Raw genomic sequence first — 10791 nt, 5'->3', positions numbered from 1 at the left:
TTCTCATATGGTTGACTGTTTTATTTGCAACCAGGAAGCTTCTTTCATGGGCATGGTTAACATGTTTATTCTTCATGCCAGAAATGTTACTGAAATCAGCATCCAACGCATACAAGGTCAGTTAAACAATCGTTGTTTTAGTCTCTCTATAAGTTACAAGTCTTTACCATGCTAACATTTGAAGAATGAATGTGATATATTATCGCACATTATTATGATGGTAGAGACTAGGCAATGCGTCTGACTAGCACATGATATGTTTTGGACCCGTCTAGTTATCATATATCCCAAAGAAAAATAGAACCTCCTTTTCCTTTGTAATTTGGTTTCATATCCGTAGTAACTGTAGTAACATGAAAAGTACTGTTGCAGGTTGAGAGTGCTTTAGGAGAATTCCTCCTACGTGAACTCAAGGCGTTGTCTGGTGCCGTCACAATCACATGCCTCATGGTAAATAGATTTGTGGAATATTCTTATGTCCCATTGTTGTAGTCCCCTTCATGCTGACAAATAAGATTGAGTCTCTCAATTGCAGATTGCAAATCTTGCTGGCTATGTCATTGGACCATCAGGTATAAACTGGTTGGTCTCCAGCTTTCTTAAGAGAGAAGGTATATGGAAACCCAACGGTTATCAGTCTTCATTTAATGTTCTTTGTGAGACGCTGCTACTCAATAATGTTCATTCATTTGATATCACAGGAGTACCTGTTCTGGGCGGAGTGTTCTTTAGCTTGTACGTGGGTACAAAGGTAGTGCATTAGATATTCTGCTACGCTGAATGTTTAGCTTACTTTTCTCCTGGAGCTTTAGATGTTGTTTGAATGTTCCCAACTTTCCTTTCTTTACTTTGCAGCTGATGTTCCACATCCAAGACTTGAGAAGTAAAGCGCATAGCCCGAAGTAGCTGAGGCAAAGAGTTGTAGTCGCCTCAGTTATAATCAAGTAATGTCATTATTGTTATATTTTGTATAAAATTTTGGTCGGGCTAACTGAGTATGTCCATGCTGGAAGAATCAAAAATGAAATTAACTTTGGCAAAGGCTTTTGGATGGATGATCACAGACCACCTGCAGATGATAAAAGCATATTGAATGCTGTTGAAAGGTATCTGGTAAATGAGTGACGATCCATTTATTATCATAACCAAACCAGTTAGTGCGTGAATCCTCTGGCATGGACGCAGCCAAATTGGCTTAACTGACAAACTTCATGCATTATGAATGATTTTGTGCTGACTCAGGCTGCATATTCATCAATTCAGCTCCTTACTGGTACTGTCTGCATTCCTTAGATAAGACTTCTTAAATATATGATATGATAGCAATCAAATTCATCATCACCACCACTTCGATTAGCTCATATATCTGCGTTCTGCAAAAGTCAAGCAAAATTCTACATAGGGCAGGATTTTCCTTATCTTAACTCTGATGACTAGAACAACCAGGCGTTGTGGCGGTATTCTGTTTAGCCCAGCCAAAGGTTGCGCATTCCGGAGATGTATAGATTTGCCACGGTTGGTGTACATACTCTTTGGCTTTTCTGTGTAGCTAAAGACTCGTCTTCAAGGCACCCATGTGATGTTAAGACACCCAGTCTCTTTGTGGTTCGTAGGCGACATAAGATAGGTCTGGTAGGTTGCAAGCAACATAAATCCAGTTTCTGAGAAGCTGGCGAAAGAGAGATGGTGAAGAAGAAAGGAAATACAGAAAGAAGTGCGAAAAGTGAATACTGAATCGACAAGTGAAGAAGACCATCAATGTCACAAATTTGTCCCTTCCCAACCCAACAAAAACAGGTTGGGACAAGACACTGGAGGATTAAGACACACATCTGCTTTTTAATCATGTGGCTCTAAACGGAAAATTTCAGTCTTTCAGACGTAAGGGAATTGTATAAAGTAGCGATAGTGACGATGTTTAACACACTGAAAAGGATTGTCGTAGGAAGATACACGAAATAATTAACACTAATGTCCAAATAATATAATCACTAGTAAGGACAAAAATGATGGCAGCTTCAGAAGAATCTAAAAAGTTAATAATTCTCTAAAAAGATATCTTAACCATTGGTCAGCTCTGAAATAATTGCAAGCAGTCTGCAACATTCTGCGATCTGATCTCTAAGGTAAACAAAATTATATTTTACTTTGTCAAGATCTTGATCTGGAATCTTTTTGTTTTCTTTGTCAAAAGGCTACTTAACTATCTCAGTTAAATCACACCTTATAGTCTGGTAATAAATATTAAATATAACGTTTGGTAATTAATGTTATCTCTCTCTCCTCCATATAAACCAAGGTTTGTGATCAACAAGTCTGAAACCATCCATCCATGATCAAGAGGTGGCAGATGAAGAACCATCTATGGAGTTTGTTTGGGATCATTCTCTTAAACATCTCTGTGAATGGTATGATGATGGAGTTTGATGAAATGGAGTGGTTCACAGAGTTCAATGGAACAAAGATGTTTCAGACTGAAAGTAACGTTTACTCTGAAGCTAAGTTTCCTATGGTTGGACTCACTCTGATTCAATCCGCTGCTTCTAAAGGAGCTGGTAACATCTTCTTCTTTATAACTTATCTCTTCCTTGGGATATTATATGTTTCTTGTTACACAATTTTGAATTTCTTTGTAGTGTGTCTCGATGGAAGTCTCCCCGGATATCACTTGCATCGAGGGTTTGGTTCAGGAGCAAACAACTGGCTCGTTCAATTGGAGGTTTGTGCAGCTAAAACATTTTCTGGTAATATAGATATGATAATGTTTAGTCACTGACATGATGGTTGATAGGGAGGTGGATGGTGTGATACCGTTAGAAATTGTGTATACCGTAAGACCAGTCGCCGTGGATCATCTTCGTACATGGAGAAGCAGATACCTTTCACTGGCATTTTAAGTGATAGAGCAGCTGAAAATCCAGGTTCATTTTTCTAAAGCTTTCTGACTAATACATCACTCTATTTGATATGGTGTTTATGTTTCTTGGTGATGTTCTGCTTTGCAGATTTTTATAACTGGAACAGAGTAAAAGTTCGGTACTGTGACGGTGGATCGTTTAGTGGTGATAGCGAAGATAAGGTTAGTTTTTTCTTGGAAAACATTAGTAAGGTTAGCTTGTGTTACATTGATTGTTATATAATTTTATATTTTTTTTTGCTATAATTTAGGCTGCAAAACTTCAGTTTAGAGGAAAGAGAATTTGGTTAGCTGCTATGGAAGAGTTGATGGGGAAAGGAATGCGTCAAGCCAAGCAGGCTTTGCTCTCTGGATGTTCTGCTGGAGGTCTTGCCGCGATTTTCCGATGTGATGATTTTGGGAAATTGTTTCCTCCTTCCACTAGAGTGAAATGTCTGAGTGATGCTGGTTTCTTCCTTGACGCGTGAGTGATGTGCTAGTTTCCTTGACTAACAAGTATCTATCAGTCATGACTTTGGTATAGGTATTGACTGGTTTCTCAATTTCTTAACTGAAGCATCGATGTATCTGGAGGCCGAGCTCTGAGGCGTTTATATGCCGGTGTGGTAAAATTACAGGTAAGAGCACATAAAGTTTTTACACACTTTGTCTCAAGACTTGTGTAATTTTGTTAAGTTTCGACTCAAAACAATTTGGCAATGAGTGTTACTTTATGTCGCTTCTAATTTTCGATAGATGGTCCTAACAGTTTTTAATCACAGAATCTTCAAACCATGCTTCCTCGGGACTGTGTAGACCGTCTTAATCCAACTTCGGTATATATTCTTTTCTTATAGCTATCTTAATAATGAAGCAATTCCAAATATAGTGAGCTCGATTGCCTAAAAGGCTAAAACATGTACTACATGCTTCAATACTTGCAGTGCTTTTTCCCACAAAACCTAATCAACCAAGTTAAGACTCCATTGTTTATTCTTAATGCTGCATATGATTCGTGGCAGGTTAGTTAAAGTCTCTTCTTTTAATCCTCAGCGTTAACAATAAAGGGAGAATATGTCTTTTTTAATAGTATATAATATATTGTAATTGTTGCAGATTCAAGAGAGTTTAGCTCCTAAATCTGTAGATCCAAAAGGAAGTTGGAATGACTGCAGACTTAACTACGCCAAGTGCAGTCCATCTCAGATTCAGTTCTTGCAAGGTGAACCACGAGCTATAATTAATGTTCTTGATTATTTTGAATAAACCAAAACTGAGTTAATAATATATATGTTTTGTATTGAAAATTTTTGTGTTAACAGGATTTAGGACGCGTATGGTGAATTTAGTAAAAGGTTTCGCGATGCCAAGAAAGAACGGTGTGTTCCTTAACTCGTGCTTTGCTCATTGCCAAACAGAGAGGCATGACACATGGTATGCTAAAAACTCTCCTGCCGTTAAGAACAAGGTAAGGCAAAACAATAACCAAATACAATGCAATTATGAAAATGTGTAATATATTGTGATTTAATCCCAAATGTTATTGATGTTTGTGTATATCNAATTTGGTTAGCTGCTATGGAAGAGTTGATGGGGAAAGGAATGCGTCAAGCCAAGCAGGCTTTGCTCTCTGGATGTTCTGCTGGAGGTCTTGCCGCGATTTTCCGATGTGATGATTTTGGGAAATTGTTTCCTCCTTCCACTAGAGTGAAATGTCTGAGTGATGCTGGTTTCTTCCTTGACGCGTGAGTGATGTGCTAGTTTCCTTGACTAACAAGTATCTATCAGTCATGACTTTGGTATAGGTATTGACTGGTTTCTCAATTTCTTAACTGAAGCATCGATGTATCTGGAGGCCGAGCTCTGAGGCGTTTATATGCCGGTGTGGTAAAATTACAGGTAAGAGCACATAAAGTTTTTACACACTTTGTCTCAAGACTTGTGTAATTTTGTTAAGTTTCGACTCAAAACAATTTGGCAATGAGTGTTACTTTATGTCGCTTCTAATTTTCGATAGATGGTCCTAACAGTTTTTAATCACAGAATCTTCAAACCATGCTTCCTCGGGACTGTGTAGACCGTCTTAATCCAACTTCGGTATATATTCTTTTCTTATAGCTATCTTAATAATGAAGCAATTCCAAATATAGTGAGCTCGATTGCCTAAAAGGCTAAAACATGTACTACATGCTTCAATACTTGCAGTGCTTTTTCCCACAAAACCTAATCAACCAAGTTAAGACTCCATTGTTTATTCTTAATGCTGCATATGATTCGTGGCAGGTTAGTTAAAGTCTCTTCTTTTAATCCTCAGCGTTAACAATAAAGGGAGAATATGTCTTTTTTAATAGTATATAATATATTGTAATTGTTGCAGATTCAAGAGAGTTTAGCTCCTAAATCTGTAGATCCAAAAGGAAGTTGGAATGACTGCAGACTTAACTACGCCAAGTGCAGTCCATCTCAGATTCAGTTCTTGCAAGGTGAACCACGAGCTATAATTAATGTTCTTGATTATTTTGAATAAACCAAAACTGAGTTAATAATATATATGTTTTGTATTGAAAATTTTTGTGTTAACAGGATTTAGGACGCGTATGGTGAATTTAGTAAAAGGTTTCGCGATGCCAAGAAAGAACGGTGTGTTCCTTAACTCGTGCTTTGCTCATTGCCAAACAGAGAGGCATGACACATGGTATGCTAAAAACTCTCCTGCCGTTAAGAACAAGGTAAGGCAAAACAATAACCAAATACAATGCAATTATGAAAATGTGTAATATATTGTGATTTAATCCCAAATGTTATTGATGTTTGTGTATATCAAAACAGGGTATAGCAGTAGCTGTGGGAGATTGGTATTTCGAAAGAGGAGGAGCAAAGCTCATAGACTGTGCTTATCCTTGTGATAAGACTTGTCACAATTTGGTCTTTAGAGAATAAATTTAGTTTTTTTCCTTTGGTATAAAAATGCTATTTTTTTTTTCCTTAAAAAAAAAAGCATTCATTTATTCAGGCAAACAATGAAATAAAAATAAAAACCCATTTGATCACTTTTTCTCCTCTTACATTTCTCTTAACTTTTGTGTCTAAAAATCTGTTACTTTTCTCTGTTTTGTAAATTGGAGTAACACATTCTGGTTTGAATCAAATTGTGAAATCATATTGCAGAATGGGATTATTAGTGGTCATGACTATGAACAATGAGCTTATTTCGCCTTATAAAAGGATCTTTTTAAATTCTTCTGAGTTTTAAATTGTAACAACAACACTAACTGTCTCCTTAATTGCTGATGTTTGGATCTGCATGACGACTTAACATGGTACCATAAATAGAGCATAATAATAGAAAATATAAACATAAGCAAAAAACAACATTGGTAAACAAGATGATTACTTAGAATAGAGCCGGTCTTCACAAATGATGGGCTCCAAGCACCAAAAAAGTCCAATAATGATTTGATCATAAGTAAAAAAGAGTTACAAATCTTTAATTTGTCGGATCAGTAACACATAGACAAAACTTTGATGGGGGCATTTCACATTTTTCCTCTAGCAAGTCATCTTCTTCTTTCAGCTTCGTTCTCTGCCACCAAAACGTGAAACTCTGATCCAAGCATGTCATGTACGTCAATATTATCCGTGTTGCTTAACTTAACAGTTTCCATAATCACTTCTAGAGTCATGGTGAAGCCTAGATTAGACAAGACCCGTATCGCATTCCCAATTCTGAGAATGCTTTGTCGAGTCTCGAGTGGCGTATAGCTTTTCTCGTTTCCTGTGTTCTGGTTAGGATCTTTGACTTGGGCGTGTTCCCCGACCCAAATAAAGCCATTGCGGCCAAGAATCAAATCGATGCCAAGACTTTCTAAGTAATGAAAGTGATTCATGCTTTTCTTAACCAAGTAAGGATCAACCTTGAGTAGCTCTCCGTTGTCGAGCTGTAGAAGGGATTCATGGATAGATTAGTCTTATTGTTTAGAGAGGAAGAGACTAGCAAAGTTGTATACTTAACTTAGACTAATGTGCCAAATCATATCACCAACCTTTCCATACTTGTGACTTAAAGCTTTTAGCTCCAATCTACCATCACGGTGAATACATCCCACTTCGGCCTAGTAACAAAGAACGAATCAGGTCATGTGTTCAAAGATGAAGGATAATTAGAGATGGACCATATATAGGACTTACACAAACGACATCATCTTCTACAATAATGTCGCGCATATTGAGTTCATCCACAGACCTTTTTCGCTTCTGCCAAAATCGAGAAACTCTTATATCATTGAACCTTAACAGACAATGTGAAAAAAAATACCAAAAAATTGAAGAATCAAATTGTAACCTGAACAGCATCAGACATATTCGTGGAAGAAAGCTTTAGTACTCCATCTTGAGTAGAGTTTAGCTCCACTCTCCAAAAGCTTTGAGAGACCTAAATAAGAAGAATCATTCAAAAAAAAAACCCTAATCTCTCTCAATCTGATATTCAAAACCCTAGTCACCATTACAAAACTCTTACCTCAATCACACGTCCTACCACAACATCGTAAACCTCAGGTTTGTACTTGGCTCGCAAGGTTCGTACGTAGACAAGCTTGTCCACATGAACCACAACTCCACAGACCGTCGCTAGCAACTCACCATCTACCTCGGAGGTTCCATGTCCCCTTTTTTCAAAAGAAAAAAAAAAATCAATACGAAGAAAACAAAACTTCAATCCAGAAAACAGATAAGCTGAAAAAGAATGAGATTACTTAAGGAGGAATGCATCTTCGTTGATGGAGTCGGCAACGATTACAGAGTTGTTTGTGGTTGACGACAACAATTGTAGCCGCTCCATAGATCTCTCAAACCGGACCTTCTGCGTCTGGTTCAATGGTAGCTCTAGCTGAAGCTTTCTCATCATCCACAAACAATAGTGATTAACAATTTGAGAAGAGCAAAAACGACACTGAAGGATGTTCAATTAGGGTTTTGGAGAAAAGTAAGAAGATTCTTCTCACGTCTGCTGGACTCAGGGAGTTTTCTGTTTGGTTTGTACTATAAATAGTTCATTGAACCGGCCGGTTTACTATAACATCAGTTTAGCGTTTGGTTAGTGAAAAAAAGACTAAACCAGACTTTCTTAATCCCATATCTCGCCGTCCGGTTATACCGGGTTTGCTAACTCCGGCTTCCGTCTGACATCCATCAGCTTCTAAAGTGGTGGTTTGGTCAGCTTTCTTCTAACATCCATGATCAGCTTCTAACGTGATGGTTGGTTAGATTTTGTCTGGCATGTCTGATTTGTTTTTTTCCGGTGACGGCTAGCTTTTGTTATCTCTTTCAATATCAGTTTTTAGTTTTTGAGCTTAATAATCTCATCCTATCGGTCAGTGTAGGGTATTAGGCGAGATTCTCGCTTTTAGGCGAGATTCTCGCTTTTAGGCGAGATTCTCGCTTTTAAACTCTCTCTTCTCCGACTTTTTTCCTTTTGAGAGCAAAAGGTTTCGTGAAAACATGTTCTATAATTAGCGATTAAGATGAAAGAGCAAAGCACTTTCTGAAGCTTAATCCATGTATTTCCAGTAATCGATGAAAAACAAGATTCTACGGTCAATCATCGGAATCGTAAGCTTAACGGGAAAGGTTGTGATCGTTTCGACTTCTTCCATCTTTACCGACTCAATGATGGACCTTATCTTGGGCCTTGTTTAGTTTTCATGTAAACTAAGATTTACCCATGATACACCACGAATCTATTTGTTTTCATAAATCATTTGAATAGGTTAGTATACTAATATAATCAGGTTTTTTAGTTAGTTAATATAAATATTACAATATTATATATATGTTGTTGTATATGCAAAATTTATCCCATAGTAAATTTCTTTGTTTTGTAATATCAATGTTACACTATTTTATATATTTTGGTGTTTTTACAATAATTAACAATACTTGTTAATAAAATCATATGGATAGCGGAAGAGGAATCAAAACTTTGGTCTTTAGCCCAAGAGGATCCCTTAGGATCCTTACCTCAGGGTGGCTCTCGCTCTCTATCTATGTCTACGGTTCATACTTGTGACGCGGTTAACGGATATAGATCTAGTCATCGATGCTTTGTGGATGGATCTTGAAAGGCGACTGACCAGTTTATCGGTAGAGGATGGCATTGCATTTCTCCTGAGGGAGAATCTCCCATTATGGGTGCATCTAATTCTCGCCGTAGCTTGTCACCCCTCCATGCAGAAGTGGAAGCCCTTATATGGGTAATGCGTTGTATGATTGGTGCGGATAATGAGAAATTTGTTTTTCTCACGGACTGTTCTGATTTGGTGAAGATGGTGTATTCGCCTTCCGAGTGGCCTGCTTTCAAGATATATCTGAACGTTATTGAAGAAGATAAGGCTGAGTTCCTATCATTTTTTGTAGTTCAGATTCCCAGATCACATAATGGTAGTGCGGACAAACTAGCGCGTCGAGCTAAAGTGGAGTCGCATCCAATTACTTTTGTGAACAATTTTCTTTCTAATTGGTTCGTTTGAGCTAATCTTGTACTCTGCCGGCAAAAAAAATAAAAAAAATCATATGGGTTGACTTTGGAAGAACAATAAATATGTGTACTTTCAAAAATACAATGAACTATAATTAAAATCAAATTTGCTAAAATAACTATATGAATAAATTCATCTGTATTTGTAAATATATTTAGATTTTAAATAAATATAAGTTTTTGTATTGTTAATATATCTATATGTCTGTAACATTATTAAACTATAATAGATTATATTTAATTTATAAGGAATGAAAACCTTTATACAATTTTTACAAACACAAAATACAACAAATATTTGTCGGTTCTCTATTCCAAATGCATGATTGTCTCCATGTTAGTAGATCCTAAATAGTAACCAACCATGTATGCCAACTTCAACGGGTTGTCTTGTCTCCAAGTAAATAATCCACCTACCATACACAATTCAGTTGATGGATCGATTTTTTTGGCTTATAAATAGATTTATTAGAACCAGAATATTACAGTATCTTTAGTATATCTTCAATATTGTTTCTTGTTTCGACTAACATAATTAATAAAAACGACTGCGACATTTTTGGCAATAATATACTTTTGGAATCTAAATATAATCCGAGTTTTAATCATTTATGTTTTAGATTAATGAAATCCGATTCACTAATTTCGGGTTGTACCATATAAAATTAAACCGACCTGTTTTTGATAATTATAGCTTCTCTTCCTCCAGGACGGGATACTCTCACGATTAACCTTAATGATTTTAGACTAATAGTGTTTAAGACCATGATTTTTTGGAAAATCGTTTCAAAAAAAATTATTTCACAAAAATGTACTTCAAAAATGTTAAGATAGATTTTTAAAATATATATCCGTTTATAAAAATTCAAATCACATCATATGCTGAAAAAAACTAATATTTTATTAACTTTATGTGTTAAATAGTAATTCAAATAATTAAATATAAGATTAAATAAAAGTGAAAAGAGAATTATATTTTAATTTAACATATTGCTTTAAATTAGGAAATTTGAAATTAGGAAATTTGAAATTTGAAATAGGAAATTTAAAATTATAGTTTAAATTTTAGGAAATTTGAAATTAATATTATCAAATAAGGAAATGATTGTGTTTGGTTGTAAGGATTGTAGAGAATTTAGTTGGAACTTGTTTGGATACGAATATAATAAAAGATGTCACAAAAATGTATTCTAAAAATGTTAAGATAGATGGTTTGTCATCAATAAAGTTCATTTGTAATGGAGAAATAAAATTATTCATTAACCAAAAGATACATACATGTTCCCACACATATAGTCCACACTCCATAGTCCACACATATTATTAGCTTATTTTGTTCAACCAGTCTTTTCCTAATTAG

At 35.9% G+C, this 10791-nt stretch overlaps 3 protein-coding genes across 4 annotated transcripts in view; 2 read left to right on the top strand and 1 right to left on the bottom strand.

The window, feature by feature from the left end:
• LOC104787445 (putative membrane-bound O-acyltransferase C24H6.01c) overlaps positions 1–1109 on the top strand; it is a 5078-nt gene extending 3969 nt beyond the window's left edge. Inside the window, exons 6-10 of the mRNA XM_010513030.2 lie at positions 35–116; positions 373–450; positions 536–611; positions 702–751; positions 856–1109. Of these exons, the coding sequence (XP_010511332.1) occupies positions 35–116; positions 373–450; positions 536–611; positions 702–751; positions 856–906 (337 nt within the window). The 3' untranslated portion in view covers positions 907–1109. The remainder of the gene's footprint in view (positions 1–34; positions 117–372; positions 451–535; positions 612–701; positions 752–855) is intronic.
• LOC104787442 (pectin acetylesterase 2) lies at positions 2019–5973 on the top strand. 2 transcript variants are annotated; one of them, XM_019246009.1, is made up of 13 exons: positions 2019–2126; positions 2300–2555; positions 2637–2719; positions 2792–2921; positions 3006–3079; positions 3169–3203; positions 4465–4641; positions 4735–4795; positions 4940–4993; positions 5102–5179; positions 5274–5379; positions 5480–5625; positions 5726–5973. In XM_019246009.1, exons 2-13 carry the CDS (start codon positions 2333–2335, stop codon positions 5834–5836), a joined length of 1278 nt encoding a protein of 425 aa, XP_019101554.1. In that variant the 5' UTR covers positions 2019–2126; positions 2300–2332; the 3' UTR covers positions 5837–5973. The 2 variants fall into 2 exon arrangements, with proteins under 2 accessions (XP_019101554.1, XP_010511331.1); XM_010513029.1 differs by lacking the exons at positions 4465–4641; positions 4735–4795; positions 4940–4993; ... (1 more) ...; positions 5274–5379; positions 5480–5625 and adding exons at positions 3474–3534; positions 3679–3732; positions 3841–3918; positions 4013–4118; positions 4219–4364 and having other exon boundaries at positions 3169–3380.
• On the bottom strand, positions 6432–7802 carry LOC104787441 (exosome complex component RRP4 homolog). Its single transcript, XM_010513026.2, has 6 exons — positions 7651–7802; positions 7416–7563; positions 7239–7328; positions 7085–7150; positions 6940–7008; positions 6432–6834 (listed from the first exon to the last, which is right to left on the bottom strand). Exons 1-6 carry the CDS (start codon positions 7800–7802, stop codon positions 6454–6456), a joined length of 906 nt encoding a protein of 301 aa, XP_010511328.1. The 3' UTR covers positions 6432–6453.

Source organism: Camelina sativa, chromosome 5 (genome assembly GCF_000633955.1).
Source record: "Camelina sativa cultivar DH55 chromosome 5, Cs, whole genome shotgun sequence".
NCBI classification, from domain to species: Eukaryota; Viridiplantae; Streptophyta; class Magnoliopsida; order Brassicales; family Brassicaceae; genus Camelina; species Camelina sativa.
The sequence above is the reverse complement of the archived record's forward strand: the minus strand, read 5'-3'. Positions and strand labels throughout refer to the sequence as shown.